The following is a 21,902-nucleotide window of genomic DNA, read 5'->3' on the forward strand; positions in this document are numbered from 1 at the left end:
TCGCTAATTATTAGAGAAATGCAAATCAAAACTACAATGAAGTATCACCTCACACTGGTCAAATGGCCATCATCAAAAAGTCTACAAATAGAGCTTCCCTGGTGGCGCACTGGTTGAGAGTCCGCCTGCCAATGCAGGGGACACGGGTTCGTGCCCCGGTCCGGGAAGATCCCACATGCCACGGAGCGGCTGTGCCTGTGAGCCATGGCCACTGATCCTGTGTGTCCGGAGCCTGTTGCTCCGCAACGGGAGAGGCCACAACAGTGAGAGGCCAGCGTACCGCAAAAAAAAAAAAAAAAAAAAGTCTACAAATAATAAATTCTGGAGAGGGTATGGAGAAAAGGGAACCCTCTTACAATGTTGGTGGGTATGTAAATTGGTGCAGCCACTATGGAGAACAGTATGGAAGTTCCTTAAAAAAATAAAAATAGAGCTATCATATGATCCAGCAATCCCACTCCTGGGCATATATCTGGAAAAGACAAAAACTCTAATTCTAAAAGATACATGTACCCCAATGTTCATAGCAGCACTATTTACAATAGTCAAGATATCGAAACAACCGAAATGTCCACTGACAGATGAATGGATAAAAATGTCTTATAGGGCTTCCCTGGTGGTGCAGTGGTTGGGAGTCCGCCTGCCGGTGCAGGCGACACAGGTTTGTGCCCCGGTCTGAGAGGATTCCGCATGCTGTGGAGCGGCTGGGCCTGTGAGCCATGGCCGCTGAGCCTGCGCGTCCGGAGCCTGTGCTCCGCAATGGGAGATGCCACAATGGTGAGAGGCCCACGTGCCACAAAAAAAAAAAAAAAAAAAAGTCTTATACACAATGGAATACTACTCAGCCACAAAAAAGAATAAAATATTGCCATTTGCGGCAACATGGATGGACCTAGAGATTACCATACTGAGTGAAGTAAGACAGACAAAGGCAACTATATGATATCACTTGTATGTGGATTTAAAAAAATAATACAAATGATCTTATTTACAAAACAGAAACAGACTCACAGACATAGAAAACAAACTTATGGTTACCAAAGGGGCAATGAGTTGTGGGAGGGATAAATTAGGAGTATGGGATTAACAGATACACACTTCTATACATAAAATATATAAACAACAAGGATTTACTATATAGCACAGGGAACTATATTCAACATCTTGTAACAACCTATAGTGGAAAAGAATCAGAAATAAATATATATATATAGGTAAAACTGAATAACTTTGCTGTACATCTGAAACTAACACAATATTGCAAATCAACTGTACTTCAGTTTTTTAAAAAGTGAGCATTCAGCAAATGTTTTGATGGCTTAGTTAAGGCCTCTCAACAATGTTTAAAAAGTGGTGATCATCTTACCATCTTCTAATAGGATTCCACTTTGTGGTTTTTGAAAAATATAGTTAGCACTGTCCTTAGATTGCCTAAATACAGTGTCTAGTATTTTGCTTGTTTTTCTCTTGGGTAGAGAATCCAGATATCTAATAATTCTTAAGAAGTATCCGGGGACCCGTTTGAAACTAAAGCATCATTTTGTGAACATTTACTTTAGATTATGTGAATTCATTCCTAACAAATTAAATGCCAGTCCCTATGAGTAGCCTCTAGATCATTAGGAGAGTTGGTAGTCTTATTATTTAAAGCAACTGCTCGTAAGATACATTGATACACCATTTGTTCTTATGCTCATTCATTACCAATGGTAAGTTCTTTCTCACATTTTTGAGTAGTATTCAGATAACTAATTTAGAAACTATTAGCATTCCCTGATTGCTCGTTTTACAGAAATATCTAGTTGTAACATAGTTGGACAATAATCACAAATATAGGGAAAAAACACATTTCACATAATAAAGTTTACACTTGATTAGGACAGAGATTTATCTCATTCATCTTCCAATCCCTCTACAGTTCTAATCAGACTTTCCTTGACATGGTTAGGTACTCAACTTTACTTTTAAAATTAAATATCATAATTAAATATGCTTAAATTGTATATTTCTAGTATATTTTGCCTACTCTGTCAAAGATGTTAGCTTCTAAGACCTAAAATTGAGAGATTTAAATCCACTAGTCACTGTTTTCCCTTAAGAGTAGCAAATTCTCAATCCTTTGTTCTAGGAGTTATTAACACCTATTATTTGTTAAGATATGGCTTAAGTTCCTTCATTTATTGATACAAATAAGAGGTTCTAACCAAAAGAACAGCTTGAAAAATATTATAGATAACTGGATAAATAATTCCATTAAACTGTAATGTCCCTATACTGTTTACCTTATACAAATAAAGGACCTTTTTGGCATTCAACAAAATATTTTATTTTAGAAATTTGAAAGTTGTATAAAATAGACTAAAAAAGTTTCTTCAATTTCTTTGTTATTATGATAATTTAATAGTTTATATCATGAATAACTATCAAAACATATGCTGCTTTCGAACTACATCACCTATATGATGTCAAATTTCTGATTATGACATTCCACACCTTTCAGGAGTAGCCCTGCCTACAATCCTTGCAGGCAAGGCTGCAATCCTTGTAACATGCCACGTATCACAGCTCTGTCTAAACCTGAAGTCTGCATGCTAAAAATATCCACTCTTTCTTGTTTAACTGTAAAACTCCTGGTTATTTGTTAAGATTCAGCCAAAGTGTTGCCTCCTATTTGAAGTATTTCCTGAACTTCTTAAATGGAGCTGATTTCTTATTGCTTTTGTGCACTCTCCCATAAATATCTCTACTCCTGTATTCATAGCACTGTATTATTGCTTATCTCTGCCTCTTCTACTAGACTGTGATCTTCTCAAAACTGATACTGTGACATATTTATCTTTGCACTTCCCATATTGAGCATTGTGCCTATTATATAGTAGGCATTCAAAAATATTTATTGGTTGAATGAAAAATGAATGAATGAAACTTTTTGTACTTATTTGTCACCTATTTACACTACAATGATACATTTACTATATCTGAGGTTAGCAATAGCTGGAAAACGAACCTCAACATAAAACAAAAATAATTGTCAAAAATCAATTAATTACTATTTATTTAGTACATGCCCATCGTTGTCGTAGCCTCTGTTCGTTTCCACAGGGCATTTCTTTTCTATCAGATCTTCCTGTGTAAGTAATGATGTTACAATGATGGATTGACTGGCCTGGACAAAGTGATATTGAGGAGATAGTACTCAATGGGATACCTTCAGAAAGCAAAAACCAACAGAATTATAAAATGTGTACAGACCAATGTGCTACATTCCTCTGTGAACACTAGCATAGGTGTAGGTATACTGATGTCAATGATATATATCAACATTACATATTTGTTATCTTTTGCTTCTAGGTGTTGTGTCACTTATTCCTTACTCAGGCAACATATGTGTTGTGAATGCATTATAAGATTCAAGGACTGGTCTCAGTGCAAGAGACAAAAGGATATCCTAAGTGGACATGGTCCTGTACTAATGGCCAATCGTGTCTTCCTGGAGCTTACATTCTAGGAAAACAGTAAATAAACCCCAAATTTCCAAAATAATCACCCAATTACACTTGTGATAATCTTATGTAGCAAAAAACACACTGTCTCATATATGTATTTAATTAGAGTATGTAAGCCTTTTTTGTGTTTGAAAGTTTTCTAGGAAGTTGGGAGACAAATATATATTTTCTATGCCAACAAGAAAAGCCACTTACTCCAACTTCAGTTTTAAAATTTCTTCAGGATCCAGTTCTTTTTTTCACAATTTGAAAATACTTGTAATGAAACAGGAGTCACTACAATTGATACCACAGAAATTCAAATGATCGTAAGAGACTACTATGAACAACTGGACACCAACAAATTGGATAACCTAAAAAAAAATGGGTAAACTTATAAAATCATATAACCTACCACGACTAATTCATGAATAAACAGAAAGTCTGAATAGATCACTAATGAATAAGGATATTGACTCAATAATCAAAAATCTCCCAACAAAGAAAAGCCCAGGACCAGATGATTTCATGGGTGAATTCTACCAAACATTTAAAGAATTAACACTGATTCTACTCAAACTTTTCCAAAACACTGAAGGGGGAACAGTCACAAATTCATTTTATGAGTCCAGCATTACCCTGATACCATAGCCAAAGGCACTACAAGAAAACTGTAGGACAATAAGCCTGATGAATATAGATGCAAAGATCCGCAGTAAAATACTAGCAAACCAAATTAAACAGCACATCAAAAGGACCATACACCATGACCAAGTGGAATTTATTCCTGGGATACAAAGACGATTCAATCAGTAAACATGATACACCAATTAGCAGAATGAAGGATGAAAACACATGACCATCTCAATAGATGCACAGAAAAAAGAATTTGACAAAATACAAAATTCTTTCATAATAAAAACTCTCAACAAATTACATACAGAATGTACCTCAAAATAATACAGGCCATATATGAAAAGCCCACAACTATCATCACATTCAACAGTAAAATACTGAAAGCTTTTCATCTAAGATCAGGAGCAAGGTAAGGATGCCAACTCTTAACACTTCTACTAACATAATACTGGAATCATATACAAAGAAATTAGGTGAGGAAAAGCCATAAAAAGCATCCAAATCAGAAAGTAAAAATTAAAGGTAGCTGTTTGAAAATGACATGATCTTAAAAGTAGAAAACCCTAACTTCAAGTACTGCTAGTACTAATAAATGAATTATGTTGTTTCTGGATACAAAATAAACACACAGAAATCATTCATAATTGATACACTGACACTAACATCAAACTCTTCTAAAAGGAAAAATTTTAAATGTTGCCTGGGACTTACCTGGGGGGCAATAGTTAAGAATCCACCTGCCAATGCAGGGGCAACTGGTTTGATCCCTGGTCCGGGAATATCCTACATGCCACACAGCAACTAAGCCCGTGCACCACAACTACTGAGCCTGCACTCTAGAGCCCGTGAGCCACAACTACTGAGCCTGCATGCCACAACTACTGAAGCCTGTGCACCTAGAGCCTGTGCCCCACAACAAGAGAAGCCACTGCAATGAGAAGCCCATGCACTGCAATGAACAGTAGCCCCTGGTTGCCACAACTAGAGAAAACCCCCATGCAGCAATGAAGATCCAACCCAGCCAAAAATAGATAAGTAAACAAATAAATTTATAATAAATAAATAAATAAATAAATAAATAAAATGTTCCTGTTTACGGTAGCACCAGAAAGAATAAAATACTTACGAAAACACTTAGCCAAGGAGGTGAAAGGATTTTACTCTGAAAACTACAGACTATTCATGAAAGAAATTTTAAAAGATACAAATAAGTGGAAAGATAGTCTGTGTTCATGAACTAGAAGTCTTAATATTGTTTAAATATGAGCTACAGATTCAATGCAATTTCTATCAAAATCTCAATGGTGTTTTTTACTGAATTAGATAAACCTAAAATTCATAAGGAACCTCAAAAGATCCAAAATAGCCAAATCAATGTTGAAAAAGATGAACAAAGTGATATCACACTTCATGATATCAAAATATAGCTACAAAAGCTACAATAATTAAAACAGTATGGTGTTGGCATAAAAATAGACATATAGATGAATGGAACAGAGGAGTCCAAAAATAAACCCCCACACAGTTAAGTTATCTTTGACAAGGGTGTCAAAATATACAATGGGGAAAGGATAATCTCTTCAACGAATGATGCTGGGAAAACTGGATATCCATAAGCAAAATAATGAAATTAGAAACTTATCTTATATCATATATAAAATTAATTCAAAATGAATTAAAAACTACATCATTGACTACATCAAACTAAAATGTTGCTGCATAGCAAACAATCAGCAGAGTTAAAAAGTCACCTACTAAAGAATGGGAGAAAATATTTTCAAACTGCATATATAATACAGTGTTAATATCCAAACTACATAATGAACTCCTACAACTTGATTAAAAAAATATAATCCAATCAAAAATGCTACGAAATGGGCAAAGGACTTGAATAGACATTTCTACAAAGATGACATACAAATGTCCAACAGGGATAGGAAAAGATTCTCAACATCTCTGATCTTTAGGGAAATGCAACTCAAAACCACAACGAGATATCACCTCACACCTAATTAGGATAGTTGCTTGTCAAAAAAAAAAAAAAAAAAAAGAGGAGTGATGTCAGCAAGATGGCCTAATATGTTTCTCATTCTCATTCACGTTCTTTCCTCAGCAACAACAATATGGCAATCATCCATGGACAAGAGTGCCTGTGGGACATGTGGAAATACAGGTAAAAGATTAGGAAACCCCAGTGCAGTGCAAGAACAAGGAGAGCCATTTTGAAAAGAGTCATTTGAGTCAGACCCAGGTGGCTAACTCAGAAATAATTCCAAAGCCCTGATAATTTAGCAACACCCCATTTGCTTTTGGTTCTCTCACCAGTACCATACGCCAAGAGACCCAGGAGGAGTCTCACCTACCCGTTCGTCAGGCAATAGGCTTACAGACCTTGGTACTGGCTGTGGACCCTAAAGTTCTCCTTGAGCTACCTCCATCCCCTCTCAAGCCATGGTCTGGGAGCCTCTGAAGAACACTGAATTGCACAATCACCCATGAAGGAGAGACTCTTGTGGAAGTAAAGGAGTCCAGCAGAGAAGTTCCAGCACATCATTAGAGCAAAAATTCAAGATTGGACACATTGCACAGAGTAGGAGGAACAGCTTGACTTTATCTGCTCCACCCTTCCCCCAAGGGAACAGGGTTTGGTGCCAAGAGATCGCTTTTTGACCCATGACTTCTCCTGTGGGGGAAGAAAGAGTCTGTGAGTGCGTGCCTGACTTCCCCAGCTGTGCAGGATGCTACCAAATAGGAAAAAGGCTCATTTTTCTCTCACCTCAACCTGAGTTCTGAGTTATGACATGCACTGTGAATAACTGGAAAACAGAAGCCAGGGCTCAGAAAGGGACATATCAAGGGGATATGGATCTTATTAAACAATTCAGGGACTCCGTCAGGAGGCAAACCCATGAGCCAGTGGGGACACCTTGCCTATGGATCCCTCTAGCTGGACCACGGGCAAGCTTTTGCAGATGGCTAGTGAGCATTCACAGAAATCTGGCCTGATTCTGTGGATCTGGAAAAGACTACAAACTTGAGCATTTGTCACTACCCTCAGGAAAGCAAGGGTCTACAGGATTGAGAGAAGTCATACAAGCTTAAGAATTCTGCCACAAGAGAGAGCGAGAAGTGGAGCATGCATATCCATAGAAAGTATAAAAAACCTTCAGAATCCCTAGCAGGTCTGAGGAAAGGTACTTCTCTCCTGAAGTCAGTCATGAGAGTAACCAACCCCAAAGACATGGAGATCTGTAATGTACTCAGAAAGGAATTCAAAATTTTTAGGAAGCTGAAGGAGCTACAAGAAAACACAAAAATTAATTGAACAAAACCAGGAAAACAATACATGATCAAAATGAGAAGTTTAACAGAGATAGAAATTATAAAAAAGGATCAAACAGAAATTCTTGAGCTGAAAAATGCACCTAATGAATAAAAAATGCAAAAGAGAGTTCAAGTAGAAGAATCTGTGAATTAGAAGAGAGGATGCTTGAAATTTATGTAATCAGAGGAGAAAATAAGAAGAAAAATTCAAAGAGTGAAGAAAGCCTAAATGATCTATGAAATATTATCAAAAGAAAAGAATCTCTAAATTACTGGACTACCAGAGGAGAAAAGAGAAAGATAGGAATAGAAAGCTTATTAAAGAAATAGTGGCTGAGAACTTCCTAAATCTGGGGAGAGATCTCAACAGTCATGTTCATGAAAGTCATGGGTCCCCAAACAAACTCAACTTAGAGAGATCTTCTACAATATGAATTACAATAAAACTGTAGAAAATCAGTGACACATAGAGAATCTTAAAAGTAGTAAGAGAAAAAAAGCTTGTAACTTACAAGGGAACTTGCATAAGGTTTTCAGCAACTCTCTCTGGAGAAACCTTACATGCATGGACAGAGAGGGATGTTATATTCAAAGTGCTGAAAGAATAACACTGCCAAGCAAAAGCATTCTATACAGCAAAGCAGTTCACCAGAGGACTTCAGAGGAAGGCGAGATAAAGATGTTCCCAGACAACCAAAAGCTGAGGGAGTTCATCACTACTAGACATGCCTTTCAAAAAAATACTGAAAGGAGTTCTTCAAGTTGAAATGAAAGGACACTAATTAGTAACATGAAAACATGAAAATGTACAACACACTGGTAAAGGTAAGTATATATTCAAATTCAGAATACTCTAATACTATGGGGGTGGATTAACCATTTAACACTATTATAAAAGTTAAAGGACAAAAGTTTTAAAAATAACTATAGCTACAATAATTTGTTAATAAATACAAAATATTGAAGAGGTAAACTGTGACATCAAAAACATAAAAGGGGGGCTTCCCTGGTGGCACAGTGGGTCTCTGCCTGCCAATGCAGGGGACACGGGTTCAAGCCCTGGTCTGGGAAGATCCCACATGCCGTGGAGCAACTGGGCCCGTGAGCCACAATTACTGAGCCTGCGTGTCTGGAGGCTGTGCTCTGCAACAACAGAGGCCGCGATAGTGAGAGGCCTGCGCACCGTGATGAAGAGTGGTCCCCGCTTGCCACAACTAGAGAAAGCCCATGCACAGAAACGAAGACTCAACACAGCCATAAATAAATAAATTAATTAATTAATTTAAAAAAACATAAAAGGGAAGTAAAAGGGAATATAACAATCATAAATATATGTAAACCGAACATCAGAGCAACCAAATATGTTAAGCAAATGTTAACAGTTCTGAATGGAGACATAGACAATACAATAATAGTAGGGGACTTCAATACCCTGCTTTCAACAACTGATAGATCATCCAGACATCAAATCATTAAGAAAACACTGAATTTGAACTATACTTTAGACCACATAGACCGAAGAGACAGAGACATATACAAAGCATTCCTTCCAAAGTAGCAGATTGCAAGTTCTTCTCAAGTTCAAACAGAATATTCTACATGACAGATCATACATTATGTCACAAAAACTGTCTTACCAAATTTAAGATTGAAATCATATCAAACATCTCTTTTGAGCACAATGACATGAAAATAGAAATCAGTAACAGGAGGAAAACTGGAAAATCCATAACTATTTGAAATTAAACAATACACTCCTGAACAATCAATGAGTCAAAGAAGAAATCAAAATATATCGTGAAAGAAACAAAATCAGAAATGCAATATACCCAAACTTATGGGATGCAGCAAAAGCCATTCTGAGAGGGAATTTTATAGCAATAAATGCCTGCATTAAGAAAAAAGAAAGATCTCAAAAAAAAAAAAAGCTAAATTTACAACTCAATGAACTAGAAAAAGAATACACTAAACCAAAAGTTAGCAAAATGAAGAAAATAACAATTATGAAAGCAGAAATAAAATAGAAGAATATAAAAACAATAGAAAAGACCAAAGAAACAAGGAGCTGGTTTTTCAAACATAAACAAAATTTAGAAAACTTTAAATAGATTAAAAAAGAAAGAGAACTCAAATAAAATCAGAAATGAAAGACAGGGCATTACACTGATACCACAGAAATACAATGGATCATAAGACACTGCTATGAACAATTACACACCAACAAATTAGATAACCTAGAAGAAATGGATAAATTCCAAGAAACATACAGCCTACCAAGACATAATAAAGGCCACATATGAAAAACCCACAGCTAACATCACAGTCAATGGTGAAAGGTTAAATGCTTTTCATCTATGATTAAGAACAAGACTAAGGGTGACCACTCTCATGACTCCTATTCAACATAGTACTGGAAGTCCTAGTCAGAGCAATTAGGCAAGAAAAAGAAATGAAAGGCTTCCAAATAGAAAAGTAAAAGTAAAACTGTCTATTTTGGAAGATGATATGATCTTATATAGAGAAAAATCCTAAACATGCCACCAAAAAATGTTAGAATAAATCAATTTAATAAAATGCCGCATATGAAATCAACATAAAGAAATCAGTTGTGATACTATGCAATAGCCATAAAATATCTAAAAAAGAAAGAAAACAATCCCATTTATAATAGCATTGGAAAAAAATAGTAAAATAGGACCAAATTCCACCAAGGTGGTAAAACATCTGTACAATAAAACTCATAAGACATTGATGAAAAAAATCTGTAGAATACACAAATAAATGGGAAAATATTCCATATTCATTAATAGGAAGAACTAATATTGTCAAACTGTCCATACTACCCAAAGCCACCTATAGATGTGGAAATGAATATTGGTACAGCCACTATGGACAACAGCATGGAGGTTCTTCAAAAAATTAAAAATAGAACTATCATATATCCAGCAATCCCACTTCTTAGTATATATTCAAAGGAAATGAAATCAGGATCTCAAAGAGATACCTACACTACATGTTCATTGTAGCATTATTTGTAATAGCCAAGATATGAAAACAACCTAAGTGTCTTTCTACAGATGAGTAAGAAAAAGATGTGGGACATATATACAATGAAATATTATCCAGCCATGTAAAAGAAGGAAATCCTGCCATTTGCAATAACAAAAAATGACCTCCAGGTTATTATGCTAAGTGAAATAACTCAGAGAAAACAAATACCATATGATCTCAGTTACATGTAGAATTTAAGAAAGACAAACTCTTAGAAACTATGAGTAGAATGGTGGTTGCCAGTGGCTGGGATTGAGAGAAATGGGGAGATGTGAATCAAAGGGTACAAACTTCCAGTTATAAGATGAATAGTTCCGAGGATCCAGTGTACAACATGGTGACTATAGTTAATGATATTGAATCATTCAAAGTTACTAGGAGACTAGATCTTAAATGTTCTCATCACAGAAAACAAAAGTGATTATGTGAAGTAATGGAAGTATTAACCATCCCTATTGTGGTAATCATTTTGCAATAGATACAGGTATCAAATCAACACATCATATATTTTATTTATTTATTTATTTATTTATTTATTTATTTAATTGAAGTATAGTTGATTTACAGTGTTGTATAACATTGGGGTGCATGCATCTTTTTGAATTTTAGTTTTCTTTGGATATATGAGGAGTGGGACTGCTAGATCATATGGCAACTCTATTTTTAGCTTTTAGAGAAGCCTCCATACTGTTTTCCATAGTGGCTGCACCAATTTACATTCTGAACAATTCACACTGTATATTTTAAACTTACACAATGTTATATGTTAGTTAAACCTCAGCAAGCTGGAAAACTAAAACATTTGCATCATGTTCACAAAAGAAGCTGGTTTATAGTTTTATACTGAGACAAGTATTGGGACCTATGGTATACGCCACAAAAAGTAGATGGAATAATTTAAATGGCACTGTGATTACCTGGTTTTTAAAGATCTGGTAATATTTCTGGGTGAAGCCTTTTGGACCAGGTATGTTTTTTTGTATTTTAATAACTATTGTCTATATTGGTCCTATGATAATTGGTCTATTTAGAATATCCGTCTTTACTAGTGTCAATTTTGGTAAATTTCATAATGCATTTTTGTTTATTTCTTCTTATAGTTCATGCTGATTTACTTTAAGAATTGTTGTTGTTATGTCATTTGGTGCAAAAATACTCAAAACTGGAGTTTTTGTTATGATTTGTACTCTCCATGATAACTATAAAATGCTCTTATTTATCTTTAAAAAAAAGGTAAGTGTTGGTGAGAATACGAAGAAATTGGAACCTTTAAACAATGTTGGTTGGAAGGTAAAAGGGTATAGACACTGTGGAAAACACTATAGAGGTTCCTCAAAAAAATTAAAAGTAGATCTACCTTATGATCTAGCAATCCCATTTCTGGGTATATTTCCAAAAGAAATCAGAATCTCAAGGAGATATCTGCACTCCCATGTTCACTGCAGCATTATTCACAATAGCTAAGATATGGAAACTACATAAATGTCCAGCAAGGGAGGAATGGATAAAGAAAATACATTATATACATACAATGGAATATTATTCAGTCTTAAAAAGGAGAAAAAAATTCTGTTGTATGTGACAACATTGGTGCACTTGATGGACATTATGCTCAGTGAAATAAGCCAGACACAGAAGGACAAATACTACATGATATCACTTATATGAAGTATAGAATAGTCAAACTCATAGAAATATAAAGTAGAATGTTGGTTTCCAGAGGCTGAGAGGAGGGAGAAATGCGGAGTTGCTGTTCAATGGGTATAAAGTTTCAGTTATGCAAGACGGATAAGCTCTAGAGATCTGCTGTACAACACTGCGCCTATAGTTAACACTACTGTATTGTGCACTTAAAACTTTTGTTAAGAGGGTAAATCTTATCTTAAGAGTACTGACACTTAAAAAAAAAAAAGAAAATGTAAATTCTGATGAAAATAATCAGAACTTTATACATATAATTTTGTAGTTGAAGAAACACTTCAAAATCTTAAGAAAGTAAGCCCAAATGTTCTCTTTTGACAAAGTCCATTAACTTTCTATATTCAGAAAAGTAATATTTAAAATTAATATAAATTTGTTCTTAATTTTCCTGAATAGCACATGATATATTTACCTGTGTATTCAAGGTGAAATCCAGCAGCAGAAACACTGATGTCTGATTGAAAATTTAGATATAGATTATTAGATGTACTATTCAAAAGAGGGGGAATTGTTGTTCCTGAAACGATAATTGAAAAAGTAGTTCAGTGATCACATAATAAGTATTATTAATAAAACTAAGTTAACTATTAATTAGCCAGTAAGTTATCACTGAAATTATATATTAGTAAAGTGTTTTACAAAATTTTTAAGTAAAAATATTTCTCACATATTTGTCTTTCATATTACTGTTCTTGACTATCTCCAAGGAGACAGACCTTCGAGAGCACATTAGATTGCTCCCTAAAAATAGGTAGGAGCAAAAAAAGAAAGCTGGTGAAAATCAAAGCAGTAAATTTTACTAGTCACCTAAAATAAATATTTTGAATTTCATGTGGATTTCAATAGTTCATGTACAAGCTAATAATAAACTTAGTTTTAAAGTCTGCATGCGATTTTTATGGTATAATAACAAAATTTTATATGGGCTTAAAGATATATTCATTTATTGGCCTTTATTATGATATTTAAATATATACATTTATGTTCTATACCAGGTCAAGTACCTTGATGTTTCTTACACCCTGACAGCAAAGCTGGTAGTTAGCATTCAAAAAGATGCCAATTATGAACTAGTGTCAGCCTTGTCTCTTAGCAAATGCTTTATAATCGTGTTCTTCTGAACTTCGACAGGAAATCAACTTTAATTATTCAATTACTGAGTTGAATATATAACATATCTGCTTGAACCAATTACTTCTTGACTATTTGACATTGAGTAATAGTTCAAGATCCTTAATTTTACAATTCAAGCAGTTTCAAAAGACAACAGTAAAAATAACTGTCAACGGTCTCAAGATAAAGTTCAACAAACATCTGAGTTGATAGTGTTGCAAACATTTTTTTTGTAATTTTCTAGCTACTTCACACTTGACACAACTCTATGAACCTTAACCACTGAGCCTTCTATAAGAGAAACCAGGACAAACTCATTAAAGAACACATGATTGCTTTTTTTTTCCCCCCCGAACTTGCTCTGTCTATAGTGTCCTAACTGAATCACTGAAGACAGAGGTAAACAGAAACTCAAAGGTCACTCAGACTGCCTTTGGTCTCTGAGGATCTTAGTGATTAAGAGCTCTGACTCTGGAGTCACACCAGCTGGGTCCCAGTCTCATTCTAACATTAGCTGTACGACTTCGGACAACTTAATTTCTCTTAGTGTCAATCACCTACCAGGACTGCTAAAAAGATCATTCAAAATTCTTTCAGTATATCTGAAATATGTAAGTTTATAGTTTAGCTATGTTTATATTTCTAGAGTTAAACACTATAATCAAAATTAAAGTAAAAGGTACAGTTAAAATTAAAACGTCATTTTATCCTAAATATGCTATAAGAAGCTGTTAGATAAATGCATAAACTACCTTTAGAAACCATAACAAATTTTAAAACCTTCTGGTCTTGGAACATATGTATATAGTATGAATTTTATATAATTTAATTCATTTCATAGAATTGATTTTGTATTTTCTTTATTCTCACTCAACAGTACCTGGTAGCATTTACCATGTTGTTACACAGTCTCTATAATTGTTCTAATGGCTGCATAACGTTCTATTAAGTGAATATAACATAATTACCAAGCACTGTCTAATTTTTAACTATTACTACTCATCCTTTTTTTTTAAGGGACAGGGGCATACATACTATTCCTGAACCATAGCTCAACTAAAAATAATACTAGTAACACAAAAACATCAATAAATAATTACACAAATATAGTAACACTACAGTAAGGTCTTAAACATCAATTTCATTACCTTTAAAGCCTTTCAAACTTCTAACCTTGTAATTTAGTTCATTGCATATAGTTTGTAAAAAGCAAAATTAAAACCACCAAGTCAGAGTTCTAGGGAGCTCTTCAAAGAGAGAGAGAGATCTTACATTCCTAATTATAATGTATTTTAATTAAGCTCAGCTCTCTCATTTACCTGAGTAACTTCCAAGTCTTGGAGCATTGTTGTCTCCCCCATCATAAAAGTCCAGAGAATCCCAATTATGTTCTGTAGCAAAGCTGACAACTTGCACCTATGAAATAATAAGTACTGGTAAGAACACATACTTCTAATGAGACACATATACTATAGTCAACTTATCTCCTCTGCAAGAGAGAGCTTAAAGCCTGGACCATATCATTGTGGCCCTTCATGGAATGACTTTAACAGAACTGATCTTTGCCTTTATGGCACTGGCCTACATGCACTAACTTTTATAATAAAAGCCTCTGAGGCATCTAGGAGTGTTCACTATGGGTATAACATTGAAAATGTCTGTCACTATCTCAGCTTTGGATCAATCTAATGTCTTAGTGCCTGGAATCTGAATCAAGGCATGTTCCAAAACAGTTGTTTAACTTTTTTGTTTTGGAATGTTTGATTCTTGTCAGTGACTGAGTTTTCTCATTTGCTTTACCTGTTAGGAAATAACCAGATTTGTGGTCCACATTGAGGACCACATAAGCATATAAGACCCTATAATATATACATTTTTTGAACTAGGTTTATCCTGGATACATTTTATTATGTTTTACTTTGCATAACCTTTGCTAAATTTCCTGTCTTTATTTTATTTTTAAAATTAACATAATAATCCACTATGTACATATTTAATAAATTTCAACATGGATAACCAAAAATAATACTTTATAACTGATTTGGGTATGTCTTTTAAAGATTGTTTTTATAAATAGCTATATTTTTGTAAATGGCATCGTAATAACTAAATCACTGTGAAGGTCCATTAAGTTGATAAGGAAAATGCTGGAGTATAATCCTCTCATGTCTATTAAATTTTATTTAAAGAAAGAGGCATGTGTTCCTTTGTTGCACTTCACTTGGCACAGCTTGAACTTTTGCAAGAACCCAGAAAACCCTCACAACTGTGGATGTTATCTATTGTTCTTTATTACATATTTTATAGTTTAGGAGGAGGTAAAGGAATAGCCTTACTAAATTTATTTTCATTTAGCTGAAGTCTGTTATAGATGTAAGCATCACACTCATTCACTAAGTACTTCTAACAATTGCATTCATTAAAATTTTCTTATCCACAAAATAGGCCTTCATCATGCTTCCATTCAAATGAATGCTGGAGCTTCTTTTCCAGGGATGAGTGCCACATGGCAACAGATACCCTGCCTGTGTGACAGGCATTAGGCCCAATGGCAATGTTCCAGGACAGAAAGAAGACTGGAATTAAAGCTGTATGATTGTAATATAACCCCCGACTCCTTAAACAATGGTCAATTCTCTCTTCATATCTGAATTTTCCTTTCCTTCAATTCACGAAAAGAAAAAGTCACATTTGGCTTAAAAAAGAAAAAAGAAAGAGAAAATAAAAGTAAGGATTCTTGCAAGAGTTGACAATTGAGATAAGCAAAATGTATCGAGCGGTTTTCCACTGAAAGAAACTGAGTTAGTAAAAACGTAGAGGAGACAAGCCATGAGGGAGATTTAGTGACCCATCAGTAATCCAATTTAGCCACAGTGGAGGGTATTCACACAAGAGAAAATAGGCGTGCAAAGTTAGAAAAAGTAGAGAAAAGTTAGAAAGAGTAAAGGTTCTGGATAAATACAAGAAATATTAGCGTTAGAATATTAGCCGGGCTATACAACTTCCTGGCTCCGTCTACTCACTGGCATGTAACCTGAAAAGAATTGTTATTCTCTCTGTGCCATAGATTTCTTACATAAATCACTGTAATAAAGGCATATAATTCATAGGTTTGCTGTAAAAATTAAAGGATTTTACCTTAGAATAGTACCTAGTGCATACTGAGGATTTAATGTGTCTTAGCTAAGGAAGAGAATGAGAGAGAGGGCTATAAAGACTGAATACCAGCATAATAATTGTGCAATTGAGGAGTATTTCATTGAAGGTTTTAGAAGGTGGATTGAAGGCGCATAATCAGGACTGTGCTTTAAGTAGGTACTACTGAATTGAGTGAAGAAAATAAAAGTGAAAAGACAACTTTAATGTTTATTGCAGTAGTCCACATGAGAAGCAATGAAAGACTAAATAAAGTAGGTTAGTAGGCAGGAATGGTAGAAAGGGGGACCCAAAAGTCACATCACATGTGTTGCTATAGGGGAAATTACTGGATCTTGTGTGATATGAATGGGACATGGAAGTGACAGGAAAGATTTTAAAATAATTTTTTTTTCCTGAGTTATTGAGATCACAGGGATGGCATAAACAAAAATGTAGACATCCTCAGGAAAACCTATTACCTTGGAGAGAGGAAGAAAATCTGTTTAATTCTGGACATATATATATATATATATGAATATGGCTCCCAAAGATATCAGATCCTGACCTCTTGAGCCTGTAAATATTGCCTTGTACAGAAAAGGGTCTTTCAGATGTGAATAAACTAAATATCTTGAGATAAGGAGACTATCCTAGATGATTTAAATGAGCTTTACATGCAATCACACGTGTTCTTATCAGATGTCAGAAAAGATTTGACACAGACAGAAGAGAATGCAGTGTGATCACAGAAGCAGAAATTGGAGTGATGTGGTCAGAAGCCAAGGAATGCTGGCAGGTACCAGAAGCTGGAAGAGGCCAGGAGAGGAATCTTCCCTAGAGCCTGAGCAGAGGGGAGAGTGAACGGTGGTGGGAGAGCAGCCCTGTCAGCACCTCAGTCTCAGGGCAGTAAAACTGATTTGGGACTTTTGGCCTCCAGTACCATGAGAGAATAAATTTCTGTTACTTTAAGCTGTTGAGTTTAGGATTTGTTACAGAAGTCACAGAAAACTAATGCAATTTGCCACTAGGATTCTTGGCAAATTATGAATGTAGTTTGGCATATTAAACACACAGAGGGTATAGGAGGCTCAAGTAAATAGCTGAGGACCCACAATGACAGAAAGCCAAATGAGAGTCAAGTAAAAGACTTTAAGTCTTTTACTTAAAGGAGCAGCTACAGATTCAGTGTTCAGAAGAACTTTAAATTAGATGGAGTTGTTCATTATGACAACAGGATAGCTTTATGAGGTAATGAATTTCCAATAACTAAAGCCTGGTATCCCTCATAGATACATGCAAATTGCATTTTACTTTGGATGATTATATTGACTCATTATCATCTCATTCTACAAATTGACACAATTAAGTAAACAACATTTTTTTAAACTGATTCATCACATAAAAATTGCTCTCTGCTTGATAACTCTGTTACTGTTAAATGTAGCTCCTTTGGAATTCTCCCTCCAATGTACCTTGCTAAAATAAACAGGCAAACAAATGAATACACTCCTCTCCACACGCTTTTCATGTAACAGTAATACAACAAGCTATTTTATTTGTTGAGGTTATTTCCTCAAAATGCTCAATCATCCTATCTTATTTGTAACTTTTTCAGCATTCCAAATGTTTTTTCTGTTCTTTCCACCAGTGGTTATCCCATTTCATTTCATATATGATTTATTGAATATTCATATAATTCTTTATTCACACACATGTTTAGCCCAACAGAATAAAATAAATTAAACACTGCTTTAAATCTGGTGTACTAGCCAGGTCGTTTTTAGGCTAAGTTAGTGAAATTTTAAATATGTCATATAGTGTGTTTGTGTGTGTGTGTGTGTGTGTGTGTGTGTGTGTGTGTGTGTTATAATTTTCTATGATTTAGTGACATGTCTAAAATTAGCAAACATGTAAGAGGTTAATTAGAAAAAAGCTCTTGGTAGTTATATAGAGTATTTAAATTAAAAGTCCAATATGCTTCACACTCTGTAAGTTTGATAAATGCTCTGCTAAACTCAAATTTTGTTTTCTAAAGTACAATCATTAAACACAATGCTTCCTCAGTGAAAGATTTTTTTTTAACATCTTTATTGGAGTATAATTGCTTTACAATGGTGTGATAGTTTCTGCTTTATAACAAAGTGAATCAGCTATATATATATATATATATATATATATATATATATATATATATATATATACACACATATATCCCCATATTTACTCCCTCTTCCATCTCCCTCCCACCCTTCCTATCCCACCCCTCTAGGTGGTCACAAAGCACCGAGCTGATCACCCTGTGCTAGGTGGCTGCTTCCCACTAGCTATCTATTTTACATTTGGTAGTATATATAAGTCCATGCCACTCTCTCTCAGTGAAAGATTTTATAGTGTCATTGATACAAGTGTCCAGTTTTGAACAGTGTTTGGCTAGGGCAGTGATATATCACATAACATTATCTGCAGATGTCATATTAGTCCATCATGCTATGTTAACTCCTTAAAGTGGCTGAAAACTCCATGCCTTTTGCAGATATTCATTGGTTCATTCTAAAATATTTACTGAGCACAGACTGCAAGGTACTGTGTTAGCTGCCAGAACAGACTTGGTTACTGCCTTCATGAGTTTATAGGTAATTAAGTAAAAGCAGTAACATGTGACGAGTGTTACAATAAGGAAATTATAGGGATCTGTGAGAACATATACCAAGAGGACTTAATGTGGTTTCAAGTTAATGGAAGTTCTTCCACAGGAACTGTTTTAACCTTGAGACAGAAATAATGAGTAAGAATAAGCCAAATAAAAAAAGATGATGGAGAGTGTTGCCAGCAGAGGGAAGAACATTCACAAAGGCCTAGAGGCAAGAGAGAGAGAGCCAGTTTTCTATAAAGAACTAAATCAGAGGCAAGAAATGAGGATAAAGCACAAAGGTGTAATCAGCTGTGTCGAGGAGCTAAGGATAGTGAGGACAACTGAGGTACTGTAAAGCAGGATAGTTATAGCATTAGATTTTTATTTTTAGAAAATTACTCTCTTTGCCCTGTGAGGAATAGATAGGAGGAGAATATGAACCCAGGACAGGGATGATGGCCACCTAATCTTGAGTGGTAAAAGTGTGGATAGAGAAAATAGACTTACTTGAGAGGTTTGTGAAAGACAGACCTGACATAGTTCTGTGTGCAGCTGGAGACAGAAAAAAATCATCAAGGTTGTTGGCTTGTGCAACTGAATGGTTAAGGGGTTCATTCTGAGACAGACCACAATGAGGAAGATCCACAACTTTGAGAAAAAAGTCATGAAGACAGTTTTGAACAGGTTGAATTAGAGATGTTAGAAGTTTAGCTCAAAATGTTCAGTGTGCAGTTGGATTAATGGCATGCAGCTTAGGTGAAAGGTGTGGGTTAGATATTTAGGTTTAGAAATCATCATTTATTCAAACTACTAGAGCTGATCAATGAATTTGGTAAAGTTTCAGGATACCAAATTAATGCACAGAAATCTCTTGCATTACCATATACTAATGATGAAAAATCTGAAAGAGAAATTAAGAAAACACTCCCATTTACCACTGAAACAAAAAGAATAAAATACCTAGGAATAAACCTACCAAGGGAGACAAAAGACCTGTATGCAGAAAACTATAAGACACTGATGAAACAAATTAAACATGATACAAGCAGCTGGAGAGATATACCATGTTCTTGGATTGGAAGAATCAATATTGTGAAAATGACTATACTACCCAAAGCAATCTACAGATTCAATGCAATCCCTCTCAGACTATTAATGGCATTTTTTACAGAACTAGAACAAAAAATCTTAAAATTTGTATGGAGATACAAAAGACCCCCAATAGCTAAAGCAGTCTTGAGGGATAAAAATGGAGCTGGAGGAATCAGACTCCCTGACTTCAGACTATATTACAAAGCTACAGTAATCAAGACAGTATGGTACTGGCACAAAAACAGAAATATAGATCAATGGAACAGGATAGAAAGCCCAGAGATAAACCCACACACCTATGGTCAACTAATCTATGACAAAGGAGGCAAGGATATACAATGGAGAAAAGACAGCATCTTCAATAAGTGGTGCTGGGAAAACTGGACAGCTACATGTAAAAGAATGAAATTAGAACACTCCCTAACACCATACACAAAGATAAACTCAAAATGGATTAGAGACCTAAATGTAAGACTGGACAGTATAAAACTCTTAGAAGAATACATAGGAAGAACACTCTTTGATATAAATCACAGCAAGTTCTTTTCTGATCCACCTCCTAGAGTAATGGAAATAAAAACAAAAAGAAAAGAAACAAATGGGACCTAAGGAAACTTAAAAGCTTTTGCAAAGCAAAGTAAACTACAAACAAGATGAAAAGACAACCCTCAGAATGGGAGAAAATATTTTCAAACAAATCAACAGACAAAGGATTAATCTCCAAAATATATAAACAGCTCATGCAGCTCAATAGTAAAAAAACAAACAACCCAATAAAAAAATGGGCAAAAGGGCCTCCCTGGTGGTGCAGTGGTTGAGAGTCCGCCTGATGCAGGGGACACGGGTTTGTGCCCCAGTCCGGGATGATCCCACGTGCTGCAGAGCAGCTGGGCCCGTGAGCCATAGCTGCTGAGCCTGTGTGTCCGGAGCCTGTGCTCCGCAATGGGTAAGGCCACAACAGTGAGAGGTCCGCGTACCGCAAAAAAAAAAAAAAAAAAATGGGCAGAAGACCTAAATAGACATTTCTCCAAAGAAGACATACAGATTGCCAAGAGGCACATGAAAAGCTGCTCAACATCACTAATTATTAGAGAAATGCAAATGAAAAATACAATGAGGTATCACCTCACACCAGTTAGAAAGAGCATCATCAGAAAATCTACAAACAACAAATGCTGGAGACGGTGTGGAGAAAAGGGAACCCTCTTGCATTGTTGATGGGAATGTAAATTGATACAGTCACTATCGAGAACAGTATAGAGGTTCCTTCAAAAACTAAAAATAGAATTACCATATGACCCAGCAATCCCACTACTGGGCATATACCCAGAGAAAACCATAATTCAAAAAGACACATGCACCCCAATGTTCATTGCAGCACTATTTACAATATCCAGGTCATGGAAGTAACCTAAATGCCCATCGACAGATGAATGGATAAAGAAGATGTGGTATATATATACAATGGAATATTACTCAGCCATAAAAAGGAATGAAATTGGGTTATTTGTAGAAACGTGGGTGGATCTAGAGACTGTCATACAGAGTGAAGTAAGTCAGAAAGAGAAAAACAAATATCGTATATCAACGCATATATGTGGAACCTAGAAAAATGGTACAGATGAACCGGTTTGCAGGGCAGAAATAGACACAGATGTAGAGAACAAATATATGGACACCCAGGGGGGAAAGTGGCGGGGGGTGGTGGTGGTGGCGTGATGAATTGGGCC

At 35.3% G+C, this 21,902-nt stretch overlaps 1 protein-coding gene across 3 annotated transcripts in view; it reads right to left on the reverse strand.

The window, feature by feature from the left end:
• CSMD3 (CUB and Sushi multiple domains 3) overlaps positions 1-21,902 on the reverse strand; it is a 1,081,491-nt gene that overhangs the window by 141,250 nt on the left and 918,339 nt on the right. For all 3 annotated transcript variants that reach the window (XM_033843074.1, XM_019931944.2, XM_019931943.2), the window contains 2 exons: positions 14,630-14,726; positions 12,610-12,714 (listed from right to left, as the gene is read on the reverse strand). In XM_033843074.1, coding sequence (XP_033698965.1) covers positions 12,610-12,714; positions 14,630-14,726 — 202 coding nt within the window. The remainder of the gene's footprint in view (positions 1-12,609; positions 12,715-14,629; positions 14,727-21,902) is intronic.

The sequence above is a fragment of the Tursiops truncatus genome, chromosome 17, assembly GCF_011762595.2.
Source record: "Tursiops truncatus isolate mTurTru1 chromosome 17, mTurTru1.mat.Y, whole genome shotgun sequence".
Taxonomy (NCBI): Eukaryota; Metazoa; Chordata; class Mammalia; order Artiodactyla; family Delphinidae; genus Tursiops; species Tursiops truncatus.